Source organism: Onthophagus taurus, chromosome 11, assembly GCF_036711975.1.
Source record: "Onthophagus taurus isolate NC chromosome 11, IU_Otau_3.0, whole genome shotgun sequence".
Lineage (NCBI taxonomy): Eukaryota > Metazoa > Arthropoda > Insecta > Coleoptera > Scarabaeidae > Onthophagus > Onthophagus taurus.
The window spans coordinates 22,740,760-22,768,439 of record NC_091976.1 but is presented as its reverse complement, the minus strand read 5'-3'; the positions used below and the strand labels follow the sequence as shown (position 1 = coordinate 22,768,439).

The following is a 27,680-nucleotide window of genomic DNA, read 5'->3' as shown; positions in this document are numbered from 1 at the left end:
ACTTAGTGATACCTCGAGGTAGTTTTGAATAGCCTATTCGGAATGTGAACAAGATCTCTTCGTCGTCGGCTCTTCGGATTTAAGTTTGCATATGCGGTGGGAACACAGCTAGCCAATTGGAAATAGTATCGAAGACGTTGTTCGTTCAGGTTTTATGCCTTCTTGAACCGAAGTTAATTGATACTGATTGGTGTAAATTGGTGACGGAGGGATCTTGAATGAGACAGAACAATGGAATTTCTTTGATAATTGAAACGGCTTAAAGATATTTCAGTTTTATTTTTTTATGATTAATTGGAGAATTACTTAATTTAGAGGGGATCATGTGATTTGTGAGAAGTAGTCTCAACCTCTAATTTGTTGCTAATTGATTTTTCTACATTTTTTACTATAGTTGATATTTTTGCTTTTTGCACATAAAGAAATAAATTTGAAGAAGGATGTTGAAGTTCTTGCCTGAAACCATAATGACCCTCATCTCAACTCTAATTTATCAGTAATATTCTTTACAGGATCAATTACCTGTGCAGAGATATTGGCAAAATCTCTATAACTGCTATTAGTATCGAGTTCTTACGCATAGTACTCCTCAAAGATGTTATTTACGATTTACTCTTTATCTTCAATCGTACTGTTAATCTTGTCCTCTTCCATATTCATTGTACCTTTCGTGTTCTGATTCGTCTCAGGCCTCTTTTATTCAATCTCTTATCGCTTCGACTCCACAATTATACACTTTCACTGTATGCTAAGTGTTATGTGCTTGTGGATGTTAATCGCTATTTTTGATGGTTTGATGTTGATGAACATTGCTGTGATCATGTACAGTAGAGTTTGGTTTTTTTCTGTATGTTCAAAGTTTGCTAGCTTATAGTATGATACCTGATATAGCATACGCGATTATAAGATACATCTTATTTATCTATTTTCATCTTAGAATTCTTATGTTGTTGGCTAGTTGCCGTACAAGTACATAAAATGTACGGAAATCCCTAAAGTCTCCGCTCTTTGTTTTCTGGCATCGTATCAGCACAGAATAACTGTTATTCTGTGGTATCAGTTTGATTCTTAGTTATAGGTATACGTTTGGTTGACTTGTACGAATATCGGTCTCGAATGTAAGCAAGCATAAAGCGATTTAAAACAAAAACATTTGGAAAACTACGATTTCTGCATAACAAGATACGTGGAATCTGCTTATTAAAGTTGTTTCAAGTTTAAATGTGCCCTTCTCTTGACTTTTTTTCATCAACCGTCTCCTGAATCATAAGTTCTTCATGCCAGCCTTTCGTATTAGCCGAATAGTTTAAGTATGTATTATTATTATTGCTGCCGGGTTGAGGGGAGCGGCTCGTCTTGTCATTGCAACATATAAAATCTATTGTAACTTAAGCCCTCCAAAGGTTTAGGACAAATCTATGTCCTTGATGAACCTTGGTATTGCTTCAAGGTGTTGTTGTTTTATGTCAGTAGGTATCAGGCGAATCGTTCCGAAAATTTTGTGTCTTAGGCATGTATTTTGATTCTCACCTTGTCCAATGTTGAAAAGGTGGTATTTTGGGGTTATATAGCCGGTCAAGAAATCGGAGAGCGACCTTAAGTCCCCTTTCCTGAGGCATAAAACCACTTAAATATAGTATAAATACTTTTCGCCTGTCTGTGTTCTGGAAGTTTTTTCCAGCTTAAGGCTACCTTTGAGGTATATTAATTACCTGTTTTAAGTGGCTTTTTTTGTAGTCCAAAGCCGTGTTGGGATCCAATAAAGGGCGCCCTCGCTACCTCTTTGGCCAGCTTGTCCGCCTTTTCATTGCCCTTAATGTCTTTGTGACCTGGAACGCACCGTAGAGTTTTGGCGAATTTTCTTAGGTTGCCGGTAAATTCTCTGACCAGTGTGGATTCACACTGAAGAAAATGTTTATTGATGCACCTTTCTACCTCTTTTCTAGGATCAAACCGGTGCAGAAGTTTATGGCAAGAACTTTAGCTTGAAAAATGGTTATATCTGAGTCTAGGGGAAACTTAATGAGGCTATTTAGTCCAATAATGCCCAGCTCTACTCCTGATCCAACCGTTTTTGAAGTATTGGTGAACGAGGTTCTTTTAAGTTGAGGATCGCCCTTCGTCCAATCATCCTTGCTTCTAAACATGACCTTATATGGCTGGTCGAAATTATATTCTGTCATATATGATTCGTTTTAATTTGAATCAAGTGGTTTAGTCATGGGTCCCTGAGGATTTGGAGATGTCCTCTGAGGTTACCCTGCATCAATTTGAGTGAAGAGCATGTTTTCTGTGATAGAGTTTAAATATACGACGCTGGATTGGTGGTAGTAATCTCTCATTATTGCGTATTTTTAGTTCGTTGTGAATCAACCCAACATTTCTCGGTAACAAATCATTTCAAAAGCTTCAATCCCCCTTCGGCATGCAGCATTTATGATCCAGGATTCTTAGCCACATATTGCAATAGGAAACACTGAAGATTCCAGAATATTGTTTTAGTTGCTTTGTGAATACGGTGGTCTTGCCAGATTTTAAACAATCTCCTCAAAACCTCTTCAGCCATTCCGATTGTTCTCTTTGTTTCTTGCTCTGACCCTAGCAGCGGATATATTATTTTCGTGCCCAGACAGATGTTCTCATCCTTAACCCTTATGTATATTAGTTGCAATGGTCGAGGTACCATATCTACCCGGTTTTAATCATTTAGTCGTTGTAAGAGTTTGAACATTTTTTGTTTATCTTTAGCGACAGTGTCATCTGCGTATGGAAGGTTCGAGATCTTTTTCCCTCCAATAGCTGCTCCACCTTTCCAATTTTCTAGCGATTTCCTCATTATTTATTGATATTGAATAGCATCAGGGAGAGAATGCATCTCTACCTTTCGCCTTTTCTTGCTCTTAAATACCCCAAGTATTTGTTTCCTATTTTTATTTGTCCTAAGTTGTTGTGAAATAGCTGTTTGGTAAGATATGAAGGTCAGATGGCCAGAATCCCATTTCTTATAAAATATGCCTTGCTGTCCGAGAAATAAAACAAATGTGTCTATATTTAAAGACGAAAGCTGAAGAGTTTGGAAAATTACTAGATGGGTTAGATTTGCAATGTACTAGAGGATGGTTGGAACGATTTAAAGCAAGATATAATATCATTACCGGAAAAAAGATAATAAATACGTCGTTTCTACTTGGTTAAAGCATCGTTATGCCATAACAAGAGTTTACTGTATACAAAGAATCTTCTGAAAATTCAAATAAATATTGTGATGATGAAATCTTCTCGATACCAGAAAATGAGAGGGTTCTAGAGTAATCGTTTATTAATTTATTTAGTAGCGAAATGATCTTATTACTGAATGTAAATAGAAAAATAAACAAGAACATCTCACCGTTTCAAACAAGCATGTTGTTGAAATGGTAATGTTGTTTCGATTTATTCATGTAAATTAACCTTATTTTATGTTCTCTTAAGGCTATCTATTCATATTTACACTAATACACCACGAATTTCATCGTAACTGTACAAAGTTATCTCGAAGTTGCCATATTCTACGCAATAATGCAAACCACGAGTTATCTCGTAATTGGCAGCCAACGTATTAAATACATAACTACAAAAGCTTCGTTCGCACACCAACATCGTCCCTTGGAGACTCCGAAATTACTCCGACTTTAATTGCATCCGACAACCGACATGTTGAAATAGGCCATAAATGTGTTGTATACGAAAAATAGAATCTTTTTCAATTTCATTCAAAATATGTTTCTCATAAAACAGTATGTGGTGTTCAACAAAAACACCGCAGCACGTGTTTTATGCAAAATGTCAAGTCACACAACTCACGATCGTATAACGGTTGGTGATACTGTGAAAGGACACACGTTTAGGACCCACCAGATAACACCGTCACGTTGGTTAATGACTTCATAGTTTAACCTCCACAAAGAATTATGCGCTATGGTGGTGGTGGAAATTCAACTTTTTCATTTCGTAAAGATAACGCCTTTACAACCCACTAACACCGGTAAACAATTAGATATCGCAGTATGTGGAAGTGAACGTTTTGCGCAATCTCGTTCGAATAGAAAGCGTGTAGTCATGTTATTTCAAGTTTTGTTGTGTTTTGTTAAGCAAATCTGTGAGATTTTGTGTAATACCCCTCAAAAAAAAAAAAACAATTAAGTAATACTAATTACAGAAAAAATTCTATTAGAAATGACATCGACTCACTATAGCAAATACTCATTATCGCGAATACACATAGCAAATTATCACCTATCTAGGAAATTATTCCTCATCAACAACTGTTATTTGCGCTGACGACCTTTGTCGGTGTGATGAGTTGATGAACGTTTCTTTGCTTAACGTCTTCGCGTGCAAACGAAGAAGTGAAGAAGTAAAGAAAGCGAAGAAGAATGAAGAAGTAGGAAGGCGATTAAGAAAACCGCCTCGAGTTCCTCTTCTTCGTCTTGCAAAGATGACGATAGGTCTGACTTATCGTTTCGAAAAGACGAAGAAGAAGGTGCAGTGAGCCGCCGCCGTGGCACGAATTAAAATGTTAACTCGATGGAAAAACTGCATTTCATTACGCTTAGCCAATCTCAAATGTCATCAGTACCCTGGGACACTTTGTATATGCAAATAAGTAAAACGATATGTTTTAGGTTAAAAGCACAAAAATGTTATTTTAAGACGTAATCATGAAATTGCAAAATATCCAATATTTTTTCGTTATAATATAATGATGGTTTTCTACTGAAAACTCGAGTTAAGAGTAATTTAGCGTTTGCGTAAGCGAAATGAATAGACTACCATTTGTTGACCAAACAATCAACTAAATAGCTTTCTTGAGTGCTAAATAAGACGTTGGCGCAAGAAACCATCTTCAATTACTTGATTAAGACTGTTTTAACTTTTAACCATCATCTTTTACTTATTTTCTGCTCGAAATTTATCCTTTTACATTAAAGTAACAAGTTTAATACGTTACACGACTTATTACTTTCAATGAAACTTAATACCTAGCAATTTCAACGTTCATTTGAGCATCGATGAAATTAAATTAGATTTTATTTCCCAATCGGAATTAATTAGTTAATCTGGTTTGTTGATTGTATATTATGATATTGGGATTTTCAATTGAATAAGTAATGGATTTAACGTCGTCGACCCGGAAATCTAAATAACCTCAACATCAAGAGAAAATGACACCGATACGAAGGTGCGCAAAAACCGACTCTTAATTATACTTTGAAAATAGAAACGACGACCGACAAGGCAACGATATGATAATGTGGGCACGCGAACTTAGGCGAGGCCAAAAAGCAACAAAAATAATTAAAATTAAAAATAAATTTTAAGATGGAACAAAACGGTTTAAGTAATTAAAATTTATAATTTATAATCACTAACCTATCCTAAAACGGATAGCGTTGGTAGCGTTATTCTTTAAGAATTAAGAAGACAATTGTAAGCTAATTTGTAGTCGTTACGGGTCGTTAAATATTTTAAGAATGTTAAATTGAAATTTTAAATAGTTGTATAATAAGAGAAGACTTGTTTGCGAGACCACTTTGATGATTTGTATACGACCCCATTGAATGCAATGAGCTTTTTTGACGCTCCTTGTTTTTGTAGTCGTCGTTGTAGTTGTCGTGGGTAAGAGATTATCCAACATAACGTTTTAAACGATAACCATCCGATAAATAACTGAGTGCCACACGTTACGACACAGCAAATAACAACCACATTGACGGACAGGTGTTTTTAGACGCCTCTGTGGACGCATTCATTTAATTTTAATGGTACAACTACAAATGGGCACGGCAAATATCTCTTTAAAATCAAAGGATAAGTTGAAAAAGATGATTTGAAAATTTATGTCTAATTAATTGTCGGTTTGAACCTTTTGAAGATAACTAAAAATTATTATACTTGACATAAACGTATGTAGTGAATTTTCAATTAACCATTAAATGAAGAAATTAACGGTTCACAAAGACCAAATGGTTCATACACAATCATTTAATTAAAATCTAGAAATGCAATTTAAGAAGAAGGAGATGAGGGGGTCGTTAAATCTCATTTGTATGATTACTAACAAAAATTTATTCCCCATAGCTGTTTTAAAATGGGAAAGCTGTTATGGATTTTTTTTTGATCGAGTAAAAGTGCCGACATTTTCATGGGTATTTACCGAAATTAACCCGAAAGTACGTTGCTGGTGTGTGCAAAAAAAGAGAAAGGATTTGTAAGGTATTTAGTTCAAGTATCTTTTAGATATTTGATTTGATAAAAGTAGGTAATTTGAAATTGATTTTTTAACATAAAAGAGGTACAAAAATGCTTTTAGGATACCCAATTATTTTAAATAAATTTATTTTTATTTAAATATTTGCGCGATGATTACAGGGAAAGTTAAATGTTAAAAAAAAGAAAGTTTATGGAATGTTAGTTTAGAAAGGAAGAACATTTTTTTTTCTAACATTAAAAAAAGTTTTTATTTTGAAACTCACCAAAATTTAAAAATCTCGAAATACTTCAACGGAATCCAATTCATATTCAAATTAAAAAACACACTCACTCATACAAAAAAATCCTCACACGTACACGAATTATAACCTGTAACTAATCCCGTTCGAGTATAAATTTTCTGCATAACACTGCAAATCGATCCAAACGAAATGTTAACGCTTTGCCAAAGAGAAAGCGACCACACGTAATGATGATTTTTTAATTACAACCAAAACACGAGCCGTACGACACGTTTCCAATGTCGCGATTCTTCGCCGACTTAATACCCCGTGAAATTGGTCATTATTTAAACGAATTACGACCGTTTCGTTTAGCACAGCGGCGAACTTCTCAGTTTTATTTCTTTTTTGAGAAGAAACCGCCGACGTTTTGACCAAGGGCAAGGTTAAAGATATTTATAGAACACTGAATTTAAGTATTTCTTAAACATTTACAAATAACTTGATTTTGAACGTTCCATTACAGTAAAATTTAACTTTTCAAATTAACATAAATACCACATCATCAATTTATCTGATCCTAGAAGTTGCTTATTTACTAAGCGAATTTGAAGTTGACGCTGAAATGACAATGCACATTTTGACCATGTCGTTGGCTTACTATTCAAAAGCAAACTGAAAGCTCCCTTAGCAAGGCTTCGTCCTCACAGTGCTTACTTTACACTCTATTACAAAATGGATTTTACTTAATGAATTGATCCATCATTTTCTTTCTCATACGCCTTCCGTTATCTTACTCATACACATTTACTAGGCTATGTATTGTCCTGGGGCAAGAACAGCGAATTGGCTAACTACAGACCTATTTCGATCATTCCCATAATTGGTTGTCATTAAATCGCAGTTGGTTGACTACTTAGAAAATCACATGTTGTTGAACACCTCTTAGTTTGGTTTTCGTCGAGGCATGTCCATCATTTCAGCAATGCTCCTTAACTCAATGCATACGAAATTTGATGACTTTGAAAACAACCTGCTGACTGAGACATCTCTTTTTGATCTGACCAAGGCTTTCGACTGCGTTGACCACGAGTTATTAAAATTAAAAGCATCAATTTAGTGAACCCAGCATTCTACTGCTTTTTTTCAACAACCAGACTAGGATCTGTACTAGGTCCGTAGGTGTTTTTAATATTTATTAATGACATGCCTAGTTGCCTACCACAGACCTCGGAGGTTGTTATGCGGATACTGCAACTATAAACACCCGAAGTAATTAGCTCTACCCGAACAGTTCTATCTTGGTTTGAATCTATCATCTTGCAGTTAACTCATTCAAGACTGAGTCATTGACGTTTGTTGTACGGAAAATTTTTTCAAATCTCACTCAGCCGGTTAAATATCTGGGAGTGATACTTGATTGCAAGCTAACGTGGGAGACTCATGTACTGAGCTTGGTCAGGAACTTAATTAAGTGTATTGTTGTAATTAAAAATCTAATAAATATGGTACCATTTGACACTTTGATTGTCCCTTATTATGGATACTTCTACCCACAAGTGTTCTACGCCATTCTATGTTGGGGTCATTCTGCTCACGCTTACCAGGCTTTTCGAATGCAACGGAGATGCTTGAGAGTTATGTCTGGTTTGCGCTTTGCCGAATGCTGCAGAACCAAATTCTCTGAACTGAATATTCTGACTGTCTACAATACATTAAAAATAATTCAACCTCATATCGTAAAGTGAGCGATAAACACAATTATCAAACTAGAAATAATAACGATATTGAAATAAATTTTACACGTACTGCCAAGCTGTTCAATGTGCTGCCCGAGTATGTCCGGGCCCTTGATGCTAAACAGTGTAAAACTAAAATAAGGCTCTACCTTGGATTTAAAAGTTTCTATGGTATTAATGAATACCTCAAAAATAATTTCAATGACTTCGGGGCTTGCCGATGGCATTGCTATAGTTGTAACCGTGCGTTTTTTGTTGTAACATCTTGCTACTTTTATTTGTTTATTTTATCTTGTTTTGTTTTTATAACAAAATCTTAATAATATCACATTAATCTCTCTTAATAACACAATCAAGAGATCTATCTATCTATCCTGCATCAATTGAACCTACTGGTAACGATCATGCTTTTCATGATACTTCGGTATCTCCGAAGTTAGCTACGACGAAATGGTAATGGAAATCTTTCAAAAAGTTCAAAGCAAAGGCTACAACGACCCCAGATGGAATTCCTGCACGTTTAGTCAAGGACTGTGTCTCTACACTCTTATATCCGCTCTTACATATTTTCAACATAACAATCAAAAACTCTGAATTTCCAACGGTATGGTAATTAAGCAAGATTTTCCTGGTTTTCAAGAGGGAGATAAGTGCTGCGTAATGAATTATCAGCCAATAGTCATTATCGATAACTTTGTTAAGCTAATTGAACAAATTGTTGCATTCAAAATTGAATTTTACACTAAGGTACGATAATTAGACTGTCAGCATGATTTCCACGGAGGTGAATTTGCTACCACTAATATACTAAATTTTGCTCAATATGTATCTACTACACTGGACTGTCATGGACAAGTTGATGTAATATACACCGATTCCTCACGGGCATTTGACTGAATCTTTCGTCATTTACGATGAAACTGTTGTTACATCTAGGTATATGAACGTAACAAGTGGCGTACCTTTGTGAACGATTTGTCTGCGTATATCACTACAGATGCACTTCTTTACGCAGATGACCTCCAGTTATTTACCACTATAGTTAACCAAACTGTATATCGCTTCAGTTGCACCTGGATAGACTTTCTTTATGGTGTAGAGTGTAGTGACAACAGAATAATATTAAATACATCCAAGTGTCAGGTGATGATGTACAGGCAGAAAAGGAACGGATGATTTATCGCGAATCTAGGCGATCTAAGGTCACTGGAGAAGCTGAGGATTAGTTAGAGACTGCTGAACATACTCTGTGTTTCGAGAGGTCGCCTAACACACAACATTTTGGAAAGGTTCGCCTGACACTTACTGATATAAAGGAACAAGAATCAGTATAAGAGAGCCAAGTGTATCATATAGTCATCTTATGCTTTGAAATTTTGTTTCTCTGAAATGTTGAGAAATTATCTTGATTACTATTTGATTTCAAAGGATACAAAATCTTTCAAGCAAAATAATTTGCTATCTTTTAGAAATTTACCTACACCGTTCAAAATGTTGCTAGTTGTTTAAGGAAACCTTACATTTTCTTTTATAGAACGGGTTACAGTTGTTTTCACTTCTTTTTCTGTTTCTTTTTCTTAGTAATGTGAATATGGGAGTTTGACTCGAGACGCATGTCCTTGTTTTGCATGGTTATAATATATGTAATCAATAATAGAGAGCAGAATGAGTCTTATGGAGGCAGTTGATTTAACGAGGCTGTTACGCTATTTGACGTTCCTCAAGTATCAGTTTTAAACAAAGTTATACCTAATTTATATAAATATATTGTTTAACGAATTCTTGTGATGTTATGTCTATACACTTTGATGTGTCATAATATTTTATATATCATGATCAGTAATTGATGAGTTGTACTGACATCTCTGATGGAAATAGATACAAAACGCTGAGATTATCGCGGCTGTAGCTGAACATGTCGCAGAGGACTCAATCCTTCCTCAATTGGAAGCATTGGGACTAGAGAACATGTAATTCCAACAGGATGGAGCAACAGCGCATACTGCACGAACCACAACTGAAATTCAGAAGGCTGCATTTCCGGGTCACCTTATCTCTTGTTCTGGCGATTTGCACTAGCCAGCAATATTGCCCTATTTAGCAGTTTCAGACTTCTTTTTGTGGGTTTTTTAGAAGACACGTGTCTATGTATCAAACATCAGACTCTTGAAGCCTTCAAAGAGAATATTTGTCAAGAATGTGAGAAGTTAGCGCCGGAAGTTCTGTCAAGAGTGATGGAAATGTCATGAATCAATTCTGGCGGCGGACACTTGGTCGATATAATTTTTTCGACTTAACGAAAAAAATGTAAGACATCAAATAAACATAATCCAAAAGCAGAACCAAAATTTTTGATTCATAAAAAATTTACAATCAAAGAACCTCGATTAAAAATTTTTGTGCCACCTTGTTTATTATCTTAGAAAATGATTAGTTATAGTTTTATTGTGTATATAAGCTGTGATACGTATTATTAAGTTTTTAAATTGAAATATGTAATGGATTATAATTAAAAGCCTTAATTGAATTTTGAATGTAAATTCAAAATTTGTTTGCCAATTACAACAATTGTTACACAATTTCAAAACGGTTCGTTGAACTCAATTTTTCGTGATCACCTTCAGCGTCGCATGCAAATTGACTTATTCCCCTAATTAAATCGCCTCCGTACGAACAGGCACGTATCTGCCTGATTATTATTAATGGTGCAGCTTCAAACTTTGACCTACAAAAACCTTTATTGCAGCCCGAGCCGTCTTGAGTTCGACCTTTTTTTTCGGTTCGTGTTGCGAGGCGCGACCAAAAAATCACGATAAACCGATACGCAACGGTACATCTTCGAGGAGCTTTGCCGAGGTTCTCGTTAGCTCTTAATCATCCAAGTCAGATATTATTTCATACACCAGGTTAGTACGCCGGAAATGTGAATGTAATCGCATCGAACGTAGGTAGAGTTCAAGTCATTTAACCTTTGTAGGTTAATTGTTTTCGAGAAAATTTAAGCATCCGTTTTAATTTGGTTATTAAATAAAATTGTTATAGGAAAAGATTTGATCGGTAATTATAACGGTTGTTGTAATTGATTTTAATTAATTGGAAATTGGAGGATCTTTGGGAAAATTGGTGTAATGAAGGATAAACATTCCGGAATGGCTTTTTATTTGTATTTGGCTCTATTGACTCGCGTCGGTTCTTTTCTGGATAACGGAGAACCGTCTGCGAACGGAATATGGAATTTTCTGGCAGTAGGCCAGCAGACACCGATGACATTGCATTTCAACCTTGATCGTCCGGAGACGAATTAAAAATATCAATGACTTTTTTTCTTGCATTAATTTTTAGCTTAATTCAAGCACAAATGCTGTTTATTCGATTTATTTTTATCTCACATTGATCTAATTCGTAAAAACCATATCATTGTATTACAAAATAAAAGAGAAAACAAAAAAGAAAATTCTTTTGTATTCTAAATAGTTAATAAAAACCACAAGATATCGGTTATAAATTTTAATAAACCCTTAAATAAGCCACATAAAGTGCTATTGACCGTGTACGTGCACGGTTTTGTTATTTATTCAAAATGCGTGATTACCACATGCATGAGTTTGCGCATTTTCCATTTTTCAGTTATCACGAGCTTAATAATTTTCATCGTACGACTGAAAAATTCAAATATCTCATGTAAAGTTCGCGTGGGGAATATTATTTGAGATAACCTAACAAAAGATATTCACTTTTTTGAATGGTTGAAACACGATGATTAATATCTTGTGTGCGGTAGGTAATTTAGAAATTAGATTTAAACAGATCTTTTAAAAACAAATTAGTAGTTGTCACACGTCGAATGTAACCGGTAAAAGATCGTTTCGTAGAGATAAAAACGTTAAATACTATGATTAATAGGGCTGACGAGAAAGTTTTGACTTAGCGAGCTTCTCGTTTCCTCGAGAATCTTGATCATGTTCGGCATAATTGCCTCTCCACGCGACGCTTTCGTATTTATATTAAATCGAGATCATCGTAATAATCCATAAATTTTATTGGCAAACGAGTGTAACTTCTTTACACGATAAATTATCCACAAGAAACCTTCTTCCTCGATAGAGAAAGCAAAACGCCATAAGGTTCTAACATCTTAGTTTATTTCAACATCAACAAATAAATCATTCTCAACTCACCCTTTAACCACGTTAAGATTAAGATGAAAAATAAAAAAATCTGAAACAGAAAAAAGAAAAATTAGCTTTTTATTCTTTAATATACAAAGATGTAGTTTAATTCAAAAAGGAGATTAAACCTTGGTTGGCTCCTTTGAAATCGTCGTCCCAAGAACAGATCTAATAAAGATTTTCTAATTACATCGCTTTACAACGAGACGAAGAAGCCTTTCATTGGCCGTGGTTCAATCTAGAACTACTTGTTTCCCATCAATAAAACCTCTTTGTTAATTGAACCTTTTGATGTCAATACATGATACCGATACGTACAAAGAAAATCTCGTTATCTTTTCGATTGTGAATAAGAAATGATGAAATTCCGATAAACAATTCTCGGATTTGCATTAAATCGAGATTTTTAATTGTAATGTTTTAAAAGAAAATTAAAATTAGATCATGAGGTTAATGTAAATTTGTCCAAAAAAACATTTCTTGATTTCTTTTGATTTCAAGAATGTTAGATTATTTTCTTCGATGACTAAAACGACAAAGAAATAGATTAGGAGGTTAACGCGAATTTATATTATTTTGGTTTGTTTATTGAAGGGTTGTGTGATGAATTTTAAATTTATTTTAAATTCATTCTACTCTCTCTTTAAAATAACGGTTCTAATTGGCATAGTGTTATCACGTACACATTGACGGGTTGTTTTGTACCGAATTACGATCGTTCGTTCTTCCGGAAATGGACTACATATCTTCTATGGGAAACTAGGACGAGTTTATTATGATTATTGTTATTACACAATTAATTAACTAATGGTGTTTATGATTACTTTATTTTTTTACTATTAAGTAATTAGATTAGATATAAAAAATATTACGTTCACATGCAATATAGTTCCATTCAAAATAATTAACAATTTATTTTTATTAGCTGGGTCAAGATCAAACCTCATCACCACAAAACCATTTTGAAAGACAAGATGTACTGATCGCTTACTAGGTTAATAATTCCTCTCGTCTTAAATGCAATTCTAAAGTAGCACATTGGAAAGTGTCAATGTTACTCATTGCTAGCAGTCGTCGGGTCAAATATGCAACCTCATCATACTCAGCTAACATCGTTTCTAGAAATTCCTTTTGTTAGACATTTTTTCTCTCGCGATCTATTTTTTTATTATGGTAAAATATTTATATGGTTCTCGCAAAGATACCGCACCTTTTCCACCTGTGGCAATTGGTCTTTGTTTTCTTTGTATGACGCGACCTGACTTTACGGGGGGGCCATAAAACCAAGTCGCACCTCCTCGTCCATCAAATGCGTTTGATTACGGCTCGCACCGCCAGATCTCCATCTAGAATAGCAACGACGACGGTCATCAAGTCTTAGGTTGGAATTTCTGCGTATATTGCCCGTTAAAACCATACGTGGAAAATTTATTTGTTTGCCTTTAAATAGGTTCGAGTAGAAAACGATTCTAGAAGAGTTTTACATCTTATTAACTTTTACATTAAAACAATTTATTTTCTACCACTTACTTAATTTATGCAATGATATCATTTATTCTTTTTATTTGTAATTAGTTTAATGGAAAGATCACGAGAAATGATGATGTAATTTAACACCATAGTATACAGGGTGTATCTAAATTGATGCGAAAGATTTTAAGGGGTGATTTTTCAGCGAAAATTAAGGGGGTCTTTCATATAACTTTTTGTTCAAAACCAATTCTTCTCCAAATTATAGCCCTCTAAAGTTAACGCAAAAAATCTGCAACTTGCTTATCTCTTCACATTTTACAACTAACAAATTGTTAGTTTTATCACAAAAATAAATAATACTGAGATCAATTTGACATAACTTCATTTCTTTGATTAATAATTACCAATCTCTGAATTAATTCCCTTGAACATGTGTATTATTTTATTTTTTTATGAAAATGTTAAGAGACAAAAAAGTTGCGTATTGAAAAGTTCTGATGCAAAGTATTATAGGGGTGGATTACATTGTAGGATTATAAAAATCGTCAAAAAATGTCACTTTATTAGTAATAGTTATCTGCCAAATTTCATCCTTCCAAATTCCTCCATAGTGGATTTATTAAAGAAAAACAATTTTTTCCCCTAAGTTTAGAGGGTTTAACTTGGAGAAGAAGTGGTTTTGACCAAAAAGTTATATGAAAGATCCCCTTAATTTTCGTTGAAAAATCACCCCATAAAATCTTTCGCATCAATTTAGATACACCTGTATATACGATACCAAACGTATATCAGAGATACTTTCTATACATCACCTTCCACGTCAAGATGTTTTGATACCAAACATCCTCTAGTAGCTGGAGGTACTTTTAACATAATTTTGAGTTACAGATGGAGATGTTATAACTACCCTGGTGTCTCTATGATGCTTTGATACTAGAAATACTTCTTATAGAGAATTGTCAGAATTGCCCAAGCATCAATATAGAGCTGAGATCTGCTTCTATACTAAAAAAAGCCTCTTATGTTAAAAATTAAGTACAAAAAGAGTGGGTAGTTTCTATAAAGTTAGAAATGTTTTAATACTTGAGATGCCCAATTACTTAGCATCACTATGCGGTGCTTTTAATGCAGCTGAAAGCAAGATTTTAATTTGGATTTAGACTATGTTCAACATACTCGTGTAACTGTATCACGAGAATATTCTAGATGAGTATTATGCAACGTCCATGACTTTATTAAACATTCCTCGCATTAAATTCAACCGTAGTACTTGAAAAACGTATTATACCTATTTGTATAAATTACTTTGTAAATTTTGGTTTTTTCTATAATGCGCTTTATGACAGATACAAAAGCATTGAGTGGAAGCAAAAATACCATTTTGAAAATATGAACTTTGGCAAAAAGAAAGGGGAAATGTGTAAAATGTGCAAAAATGTGTATTCTATAAGAGTATTATCTCAAGAAACAGTTACACAAGTATCGTGGTATCAGTGACACTAGAAATGTTATTATGCTAAATTATGATACGAGAAGTAAAAAGTAGTTAAAGTTAGGTTATTTGCAGAAATGTCCGAAAGGTTGTAGAAAGATATCAATAACGATACAAATATGTTAAAGATGAATTTGAAAGCAGTTAAGGTCGATATCAAAGAAAATCATTGACGATATTCAAGAACCATGTTGTAAGCATTTAGAAACAATGTGGACAATACTGACGCCAGTTTAGAATGATGTTGAAATGTATCAATGATGGTATTGGAAATGGTTAAGGACGATCTTGAGTGATATCAGAGAGATGTTAGAGACGATGTTGATAAAGACTAGGAATGATATTATTATTCTCCGAGATGTTGTTGAGGAAAATTAAAGAGAACGTTTACAATCTTTCACATACTTTGGGTGGTGGTACAAACGATTTTGAAAGTGTTTAAGGACGACATCGAAAGATAGGTAAACAATTAGAGACAATGTTTATGGAGGCTAGGGAAGATATTAAAGACGATTTTGTACGATGTCGGGGATGTGGTTGAAAGATGTCATTGACGATACTGAAACCAGTTAGGGATATTGTTGAAAGGTGTTAATGATGATATTGAAAGTGACTAGATCGATGTTGAGTGATGTCAGAAATGATGTTGAGGAAGACTAGAAATCATATTGCCAATATTTCGAAATAACGTTGAAGAAGGATCGACATTAATATTTTTTCGAGACGATGTTGAAGAAGGTCAAGAACAAAGTTTATGAAAGAGTGAGAGAGATGTTAGAGACGATTTTATAATGCCAGAAGACCGTTATTAACATTTATTTAGAGATGATATTGAGTAAGAATAAGGACAATGTTTATGAAAAATTACTTTGAGAGATGTTAACGTCGAGTTTGTAAATGAGTTGAAATATGTTATTGACCAATAATTACAATGATAGCAATTTAGGTTGATATTAAAAATAACAATTAGTTAAGCATGATATTGACTAAGATCAAGGACAATGTTTACGAAAAATTACTTTGAGAGATGTTAATGTCGATCTTGTAAATGTTTTGGGTTGAAAGATGTTATTGACCAATATCTACAATGATAGCAATTTAGGTTGATATTAAAAATGGTTAAGGGCAATTTTGAGGGATGTTCGGTAAAATTTTGAACGATATCTTATTCAAAGATCCAGCGTACGTGAAATAAGTCTCGTTATTAAACGTAACCAAAAGGTACACCGTCATATCTATTTTTACAACCTAAAAAATGTTTCATAACTTGAAAAATATATTAGTTTTCCTAAAAATGTGCTACTATAGTTGTTATTATTGACTGTTATTGCGGACAAACCTACTTAACGTTTTAAAATCCAACCTTGTTTGTACGTTATTTTATCCTGCTCATCAGTCGGAAAAGTTTTTCATTGTACCAAAATTGTTGTAATATTATTGTTGATTCAAATCTATCTAAGTAGACATTATTATTTTTTGCTGGCATGCCCATCGTCATGATATTGGTACACATCTCATCCCAATTCAACACAGCTCAACTCAACTCAATCCAAGTCAACCCAACGCAACTCAACTCAGCTCAACCCAACCCAACCTAACTCCTCAACGTGACATTGGCAAAGAATAAAATAGAAATTTTTAAAAAACATAGATATGGTGACAGTACGATTGGTAGCTAACAAAGACGGAGTCTAAATCTTACACGATTTAGTAAAATTAACAACATCAGCTGGACCTTCACAAAGAAAAACAATAAAACGTGCGAAGAATGAGCAACTGGACAATGTAATGGTGAAGTGGATTTTTTCAACAAAGAACTCTACGAGAGCCGATTTAATGCTCACATGTTTTAGGTAAAGCACAATACTTTACGGAAAAGTTACAAATCATCGAAGGAGTTACATTTTCAAAAGGTTGGTTGCGACGTTTTAAAGGGAGGCTCAAAATGAAACAGTTACAAATTTAAGGAGAATAGCTCAGTGCTGACTAAGTTGGCGCTACAATTTTCTGCAGGGTGCACAATACCAAATGCTTCTAGAGAGAGCTTTAAAAAATATAGGATATTTTCTAGATCAAGTACGGAGATTACGATCATGAAAGCTGTAATGCAAGGTCTAACAACACAATGCAATTTTTCAATTATAATATTATTAATATTGGACATATACAATTCAACCATTTTATATTTTATTGTTAAGATCTTATCCAGATTACTACTTTACTTCAAGAATAAACATTAAAAATACATGAAGATATTTTTACACAACTACTTAAGATACAATACAAAATAAATCGAACAGTTAAGTCGTCTTAACTTAATTACATTTCCCGATGTCTTCTTTGTTCTACATTACAGAATCAACGAAGCATGAATGTTAATAAACATAACAAGCGGTGTCTTCTCATCTAATATATGTAAAGTGGATTAGAAAATAGCGGTTGTAAATTGTATATTTACAATTTTGTAAATGATCAAAGAAGAAATAGATTAATCCTACGCAGCCGCACGCATAAATTTAAATTTCGTTAGTAAATGCGGAAACGAAGTTGGGAAATTAAAGAAAAGAAAAATAAAGACGTAAAGAAGGATTATGGTTGTGAAAAGGTGGTGTTTCACCGAAAATGATGTCGAAATAAAAACGAAATGATCGTATTAATTTTCTCCTAGATAACTTAAAGATGTTAACTGTTTGCGTTAAACAAGAATGATTTATACAGTTAAATCTTGACTTTCAAACGTAACCAACATTCCTTTTGTCTCCCAAAGCAAAACAACACCTCCACAAGTCTTTTAAACTTCGTCGTTTGCAATTACAAGAAGCCACTAATACAATTCATCATCATCGCCGTGACCTAACAGTACCTTGACGCGTTTACTATTTATTATTTCATCTTCGTGAACCTCTAACGACGTTTTAATGAATATTTCATGAAACCTTTACAGAATTATGGTTATTTTGAACAACTCTGAACAATATTGCACTAAGCCAAATTAAAGCCACTAAACTTTGTTCGACTTTTATGTTTAGGTTGACACGAAAACCTCTAAAACCAATCTTCTAATGTAACTAATTATGTTTCTCGATGTTGCGCGACCCTGATTTAATCTTTAATTAAGCTGAAGCGAAAAGCTTTTTGAATGGGAATACCTCTATTTTATTTTTGGGTCGCCGTTTTAACAATAGACAACATTCCCGGATGCCGAAGAAAAGTTTTTTTTTCTTTGTTGAGGTCATTTCAAAACGGCAAATAGCTAACGATGCCCGCTTTCAAGAACGACTTATTTTTAACTTCGGCTACCTACCGGAATAAATTCATTTCGCGGAAATGTATCGTAAAACTGTGCGCTTATATCGTTGTAAAGATGAATTATTGGATCATTAAATGGAATTTGAAAATTTTAAGGCAAATTATATTCAAAATCTTCTTACAAAAAAGATTTTTAAAAAACAGTTAGTATTTAAGCAGTTAATAAACCAATCTAAAGACATTTTTACGATTAATTAACATTTAAGTTTACAACTGGTTAACATTAACAAGACAAATAACCATAAACGCAACCATAAAACTAAAGTTGCAACACTTTGATGATCATCGTTCAATTATTTATTTTTTTTTAAATTCACCAAGATAAAGAAATGATACCTAGAAATCAACGATATCTCGAGAAAACCGTAGCGAGGTGTGGTTTAAGTAAATAGATTCAACTTGGCATGTTTAACAAGGCCAAACATATTTGAAAACCAAAGTCCTACCGATGATAATCTATAAAACAAGTAACAATCCTCGCCGGTCTCACCTGGACCTTGTTAACATACGTCATTTGCTCACGAATCGATGTAGAGGAGACGTGAACACAGGAAGAAAGTTTTACTTTCGATTTTGAGTGCGTGCAATATATTTTTTTCTCTTTTCTTTCTTTAATCGTCGAGAATATGTTAATGCATTCGGAAATCCTAATACCCTTCGGAAAGGAATTCGAAAGAAATGATTTAACGCTTCTGAAACTTTCACGCAAAGTTGATAACCTTGTAACATATGCCTTTTAAAATGGGTACTTGATTGAATTGTAATTAATACTAATAAAATTTCAATGTAATTTTTGTTAGATATATTTAGGATAATCAAACTAATTAAAAGTAATAAATTTTGCAATGCGGTTAGAAATATTTAGGGGGACATTTAGGGTGTATGTCCCTTTGAATTAGTTTTTGGGCGAGTATTTGTCGCAGTATCGACCGTAGTCTGGTCAAATTAAGGGTGGTTTCAGCAAGCCAGACGGAAAAGAAGGGAGGAAAACTCAGACGTCTAGGAAATGTAATACGTGGAGATCGATAAAAACGGTCTACGCAACCTCAAAGCTTCCTCTTAACCTCCAACAACTATAAACATTTCTTTACTTCCCAGTACACATTTATAGACAGATACAAAACACACACTTGCTCGAACAAGAAAAGCAACATTAACGTTCCTCTACGTAATGATACTGGGTATACGCCATCTCTATGTAAATCTCTTTCCACGTAGTCGTTCGCAAGTTTGTACAGGAAAAAAGTGATCCTAACTGTACTGGATCCATTATGTGGTGTAAACCTATACCGAAGCGCGAAAAAGTTTCCGGATTAACATGTGTAACGGTCACAAAGTCCGTTAGAAAACCGCGCACTGAGCTTTCATTGTCTATCAATTTTACCCGGGGATCGATCAAATGATACCGATCTGAAAGTTGTCGGAGGCGAAATGTTAAATTATCGACCGTTTCGTTTAGATTTATTAGGTAAAAGGGTGTCCTTTTGGTCGTTGCACGTTTAAATAACGCGGAAATCGCTTCAAGAAAAAAGATCAACACAAAAAAAAACTAAATGAAATAGTAAATTTGTTAAAGCGCGCAGAAAGCGTTCTTAGAACTAAAAAGTAGCAAAACGAACGGCGTGACTATGAAGTGAACATTTTCTGTCTTTAACCATCCGACGTGTTATTATCTAATTTAAATTTTCACTTTTAACTCGACATCGAGAAAGTTTTTAACACGCAAATTAATAGTTATTTAGATTAATATCCATTCTAAAACTCGATTAATTTTAAACCGATTAAAAATTTATTATTATTATCTTTATCGATTAATATTAACTTTTACGTGTTAATTGAAACATAATTAATTTAAACCTTAAAATCATTCATTTGGAATTCAATTAATCTCACATTAATATAAAATTGGACAATAGAAGATTTTCACTGTAACTCCTTCACTTAATAAGGTTGGATGATTCATTTTCAGTCATTCACTTAGCCGAGGTCACTTACGGCCGAGGCACTACACTTGATATTATATCAATCCAACGACATGGGATTACTTTAGGACTGATTAAAAACCGATGTCGCTTGTGGTCGAGGCACTGCAATGTGTGTTGCCTAATTTTGTATTGATGTGGGATCAATTGTAGCGCCTCGGCTTAATAAGGTTAAAAAAATTATTTCTCTATCATTAAGTTAGCTGGAGTCACTTTCGGCAGAGACAACTCCTCAGCAGCTAACGACCTGGAATAACCTTATAGGCCCCATACACCTTCAAACAAATTGCGCAACAATCGCTGTTTTGCAAAAATTGTGTAGTGTATGGTGTTAGTTGATGCGTTACGCAACTGGTTGCAGAAATTCAAAATTGTTTGAAATTAGTTGCGCAACGCCATTCGTTGCTCAACCAATTGTATTGTGTATGAGGTTTGTGCAACATATTCTGCAATAACGACGGTTTCTCTTCACGTGTGTTAGTAGGTGTTGATATTGCTTTTCTCAATATTGTGTCTTGTTTTTGTACCGGGAATTTCATATAACTCGCAATATATGAATACAGTACCCATAGTTACCAAACTACTGTGCACTTGTACTGTCCGTCATAAAATATAACACAGTTTAATAGTACAGGTATTGGATAGTTTTGCAAAGGAAAAGTTTTGCTTGGAAAAAAGTGACGTCCTTATGATAATCCTGAGTTTTCGACCGTCTTAAGAGACGCACGGCTAAACCCGAATGTTTCTGGTTCTAGGTCTAGTGTTAGTTGTAGGTACTTTTCATTCAATAAAAATATAGCACAATCTTACGCTGAATAACAATTAAAACTTTAACTAACACTAGACCTAGATCCAGAAACATTCGGATATAGCCGCACGTCTCTCAAGCCGGCTAAACTCGAATGATTCTAGTCCTAGGTCTTATGTTAGCTCTAGTGATAGTGCTAGTGCAAAATTAAAACTAACACTAGACCTAGAACTAGAAAGTTTCTGGTTTAGCCATGCGTCTTCAGACTACTAGTTTTAATTCAATAAAAATATACAACCGAGTGATATCTAATGCTAACTAGCGCTACCTAGCACTGTTACTGCAAGTAACAGAAGATCATCTTTAACCACTCTCATCCATACTCTGCTTCTAACACCATCTTCCGACGCAATTATTATAGCTAACCAGGCTGCTTCGCCAGATGGCATGTTTCCATGTGCACACAACACAAGCAAGTTTGAAGTTTGTATACAATTGTGTATAGTGTATGGGTTGGGTTTTTTGCACAATAACCTGTTGTGCAACATTAGTTTGCGGAATTTGTTTGCAAGTGTATGGGGCCTATTAGAGCGAAGAAACGATGATTTAATTGTATCAAAACCTCACTGCCTCGGTCGCAAGTGTTCTCAAACGCAACCTCTATCGTAAAAAGTCTCTTGGAACCTTATCTGCATCCAGGTTAATAGCCTTGTACTTTTCTTCCAAAATAAATCATGATCATCATCTTAGCGAATTTTGAAGTTGAGAAAGTCTTGAAAACATTGCATTTATAACATAGAAGGTCAATGGTTTCAATGAAGATCGAGAAGAAAAAGGTTATCAGATTATGGGTGACGATATTGATCTTAACGATTCGGAAAAGAAGTATCTACGACCGATACAAGTGAGCAACAAGTAAATGCGACTATTCGGGGTGTACGGTCCAGGTTTTAATTAAAGAAACAACTTTTTAAAAAGCTAATATTTCGGTTATTTATTGTAACCTTCCTCAGAGCATTTTTTATTGTTGTTTTTTGAAACTAACAATTGTAGAACAACCGAAAAACATCATCATAATTAACACAATTGTTAGTTTCAAAAAACAACAATAAAAAATGCTCTCAGGAAGGTTACAATAAATAACCGAAATATTAGCTTTTTAATAAGTTGTTTCTTTAATTAAAACCTGGACCGTACACCCCGAATAGTCGCATTTACTTATTGATCTTAACAGCAACTCTAATCTGTACTGGCATGGAACCTTATTTGCAATCTGCATAAAGGTTTATACAAGGTATCTGCATCAATATCGTTATACTGATAATTAGTATATTTTACTGGCTTAGTCTACTTACTTCTTCCAAAATAAAACAAACTCTTGTGGTATGATGAGGTTAAACAGTAATGTATGTCCCAAAGTTACTAAAAAAGCGCAATAAGAAAAAGATTAAATGGACGCTTATGCTCCAATTGTTGGGAAAACATTACTTTATGGGATTTTGGAAATGTTTTCACTTAAAAGATAATAAAATGATGACCTTGAAGGATTCTGAAGTTGAGAAAGATGACGATTTGAAACTTAATCAACCATTATGCCTTGAAAACGTTACGTTTATAACATAGAAAGTTTATGTTTTCAATGAAGACCACGAAGAAAAAGGTTACCAAATTATGGGTGACGATATTGGTCTTAACAGCACTCCTACTCTATACTGGCAAAAATAATGTCAGAAAAAATGTTCTGATGTTTTCATGATAATAATAAATGTTTAATGATGCTTGTATATGTATTCATTCAACTAATTAAGTGGAGTGGCCTACATTAAAGTCACACTCGTTTTTATGCAAAATTGATAGATTAACTCTCTATAATGACACGACAAATTGTGAGAATTTGTATGTCATAATGTTTTTGATGAATGCTTGTGCAAAATTTGGTCAATTGAAAGTGTTAGTTTGTAGAAAATGCAACAGAAAAGTACTACCTATTTCAAAATACGACGTGTGGTGGTGCAATCACACAACCATACGTAATCAAAAGTGATCTCAAACGATTTTTTATAATAACATTGCACTGTTTGCCAAAGTAGCTATTTATGGGTTTAGATCTAAAATTTTTACAAGGATCGTCATCATTTCTACTCTAGTATTTGTAATTATAATTATGCCACGATTTACAGAAACACCCTGTATTTTCACTTTACTCTACTTGCAGATATTTGTGTCTTCAAAATGATTGCCTGAGACACCCTGCGATCTTTAATGCTTTTGTTGTCTGGGTTTACTCTACTTTGTATTATTCGACTTTACCCTTCAAGCTCTAGCTAAAATTCATAGTCAAAATTAGAACAGAATTTTTGCATAGTTGCAATATTAAACACAATATATTTATTAGTGTGATTATCAAGAGTAATAGATCAAAGCAGAAAGAAGAAGGCAATTAAATTGTGACCATTTTTATTAGCTACATAAAGGTTCGTTCAGGAGATCACAAATTTTGGAAAGAAATACGCTCAGTTATTGTAATGATTATAAAATTTGGTTGAATATGAGTATGTATGCAACACGAAAGAATCTTCATCTCCATCTCAACCTTATATCTTGTCAGATACCTGTTCAATAACAACTCAGCATAACATCAAATAGATCCTAGAGAAATCAGCCTCAAAAAAGTTCATTTTGTATCTTGGATCCAAATAAGTTGACATATCTTATGAGTTTTCTTATTAATTTCATTTTTATTCAAATATCTCAATAATGTGGCAATGTAGGGTAACACTTCAGAAATGCACCAGAAATTGTAATCATAATGGCCGGATAGATATGCCGGATACTGATTCTGAAAGCTTAACTCGAATCGCGACCAGCACAATCATTCGGGTGTGGTTTTGCACAAATGACTCAATTCTACTGTTCAATATTATTAGAAAAGCAGAAGCTTGTAAATTTATTAAAAAAAAAACAGGAAAGGAATCCATAAACTATATGACAAAAAATATATGCCAATCCCTATTATGAATTGCTTACATATACTACTCTTTATGGATAAACATTCTAATTCGATTGCGAATAAAATTTGGATGTGTCAAAACTATTTGATTAACCAACATTATTCCCAACAAATTCTGATGTTTTAAATATTTATTTTAAATCGACTTTTTACAATAACTTTAACCATCCCATTTTTTAAAATGAAAACGCATCTATTTGACATTATTACCATCTTGGTATTTCCTCTGTCCCTCACACTTTCTATTTTGATTTTTATTTAAAAAAAACACGATTACCACGTATATGAGAGACGAAAGCGTTTCTATGGTCGTTAACAAATAATAGGTGGAGTTATCTCGCGCGAAGATTTTCCATTTTCCATTCTCCTAATGTGTTTGTTATTAAAGGCGTGAAAAGTGGGCGTAAAACGAATTGTTAAAGGAAAGTTTAAATCTTAGAGTTAGAGAAAAATGATTGTTTTAATAGAAATTGATAAATGTTTATCTGGTGACGTAGATTTTCTTCCTTTCTAAGTTATAACGTTAAGATACAATTTCTAAATAAAAAAAATTTTACTTACATGGTGTTGTTTTTACTATTTCTTTAGTTAATCCATATTTTTGGTAATAAAATTAACATAATCACTTATTTTTAAATCATTATATCACTTATATTTTTTGTTCATAATATTATTATTTAAAACAGCTTAAAATGTACTGAAAACCGGGATCAATGTTTGAAACACATCGTACTTCTGAAGATAGTCTAGATTCTGTATTCGAGACCCCACCGACATCTGTGCCTCTGTATATGTGTTCTGAATCGGTATTATTTGTGTGTGTGAGTGTGTGTGTCAGTAGTATGGGCACACTTTGGGGTGGTTCTCGTGGACCCTACTAAATAAGAACCGTATTAAACGAAAATTGATGGGAAAAATTCTTTGTGGGTATAAATCTAAAAGTGTTAATAAAATAAGTGATATTTAAATTTTGTTTTTTTTATATTTCATTTTCTCGGTTTAATTTAAATGTTATTACCGAAGTTATAAACGACAAAACTTTTGCAATTTAGTCCAACCCTGTTCTCACTTGGTAATTCCCCCTTCTTTGCTCTTTAGCTTGAACATAGCACGAGCCAAGGGCACGCCCCTTTCGGAGACCATACGGGAATGCAAAGGGCATAAATTTAAACGCCACGTTTATTTTTTCATCGTTCCTTTTCCGCCACAACCCCACACGAACATTTTTAACAACATACAGAAAAATAAAACCAAGAAGTTTTATTTTAACGTTGTTTATTAATAATTTTAACTTCCGTCTTAAAAAAAATACTTCAAAGCAACATGTATTTTTATTTTCCTTGTTGTTTAAAATTATTGAGATTCCTTAAGGAAGGCTCCTTTCCGTCTACCAACTCAACAAGAACTATTTTGGATCTTCGCCAAAAACACCTCTCTTTCTCTTTGTTTATTCTAACCGATGCGGGTTTTAAGTCTATTTAAGTTTTAAACGCTCTTTAAAATTACGTGGTAGAGTAAATAATTGTATTATTTAGCAATCTGAACGGTGCTCAACTCTGTCCATCAAGCGGCAAAACGACTAGGGTGGGTCCGTTTTTATGGTGTGGTGGGTTTCCGAGCAGCTGCTTTACACATTAACATTGTGCATGGTCGGTACAACCCCTAAAAGGAATATAAAAATGACGAAGCGAAAGGAATTCATTAATACTCATTGAAAAGTTTTATTTATTCATAGAAAATTTATCTATTTTTAACAACCATTTTTGTGGGGGGTTGGTTGTGGAGATAAGAAATTTTTCGATAACAATATTCTATTTGATGACACGTTTTTCGAGGGATGTTTACAAGAGATTTATCAATATTTTTTCGGCGACCTAAAAATAAAATATCTAACAAACAAGATAAAGAAGATATTTGAATCACAATGTGACAGAAAAAAAACGTGATTGTTAAATATTTGCAATGGTGATGAATTTTATATGGAGTAAATTAAAACCGCCTTAAAACCTCCAAGAAAAATAAATTTGCGTCAAGGAGAGTGATGTCACAATATTTTATATAGGCGAGCGTATAAAATAAATGTATTCTATGCGACTCGGTTGACATTTTAAAAGCTCGCCTTGCGTGTTATAAAACATGTGTGCAAGTAACTTTATTATGACGAGGGATATTACTTAAGTCGGGTCAACTGGCAATAGATTTACCACGTACCTTGCTCTTGACTTTTCTGAATTGCAAAGAGAATTTTAAATCAAGGCGATATAATAGGAAATGTTTATTAATTAAGTTGCAACCTCCTTAAGTAACATTCAAAAAAGTAAAAATAAAAACAATATCAAATAATATATGATTTTATCATAAAGTCAACAAACTTACAAGATAAAACTGTATTAATCGCGGCATAACGCGAAAACAAAATCAATTTTTTTAGGTTTCCTTTTTGATCCAATTTGTCGTATTAAAATTCCTTAAAAGATTTTTTTCTTACCTCTTACTGTGGATATATGAGGGAGCATGAAATCGACGTGAACTCGTTTTCGATCGCCCACCAAAAGGAAATGAACTATTTTCGTTGCAGGGGGTGATGACGGAAAGAAAAAAATATATCTCGGTTATTGTCTCATGATCTTAAGCTTTGTGGTGACCACTTTCACTTCGGAAATGCACGCGGGTTCTATTTTGGATGAATCCGGTCGTTGCACTAAACCTAAACTTGGAAAGGACCAGAACCCGGAGTTGTTGATCCGAATCTAGTTAAATCCACCACGGTTTTATGATGTTCTTTACGTTATCTTATCTTTATTAACTTAAATAATTTTAGTTTTTATAAAGACTCTAAGGAAAGTGAAATATTTTATTTTATTTATAACTTATTATATTTTCAAAAAAAATTTAATTGGACTCTTATATTATTACCGTTGACCTCAACATATGTAGCTTTTGAATGAAACTGTGGTGGAATTAATCGAGACTGAATTTCAGCGCAAGCCCGGAGTATCAGCAGCTGCAACGCGCAAGTTTTCATCGATTTCCCTTCTACCCAGCGACAGAAAACTCCATTCCACGTTCATTCCCTAAGTTTCCGAACCCATTCGGATCGTCACAACACCCAACGTAGAGATGCACAATACATTATACTTTTAATAATCACCGAGTGCCTAAGGGCATCTCCCTTTGTATACTCATTGAAAACTGACAGGGTGTTGTGGAGATGAAAAACGATTTTGCTATTTGTTAAAAAATGTTAGAGTTCTTTTATGGGCATTTTTATAGTCTAGGGTAAAA

The 27,680-nt window shown here is 33.8% G+C and overlaps 1 protein-coding gene across 2 annotated transcripts in view; it reads right to left on the bottom strand.

Moving 5' to 3' along the window:
- LOC111427592 (disheveled-associated activator of morphogenesis-like protein) overlaps positions 1–27,131 on the bottom strand; it is a 63,109-nt gene extending 35,978 nt beyond the window's left edge. Inside the window, exons 1-2 of one of the 2 annotated variants that reach the window (XM_023062826.2) lie at positions 24,957–25,078; positions 12,391–12,430 (exon numbers count right to left, since the gene is read on the bottom strand). Coding sequence is in view for 1 of the 2 variants with exons in the window: in XM_023062818.2 (XP_022918586.1) it covers positions 26,891–26,911 (21 nt within the window). In the remaining variant the exon portion in view is untranslated. Of the gene's footprint in view, positions 1–12,390; positions 12,431–24,956; positions 25,079–26,890 lie in introns of those variants that run through there. The other variant, XM_023062818.2, reaches the window with a different exon arrangement.
- Between the last annotated feature and the right edge of the window lie 549 nt (positions 27,132–27,680).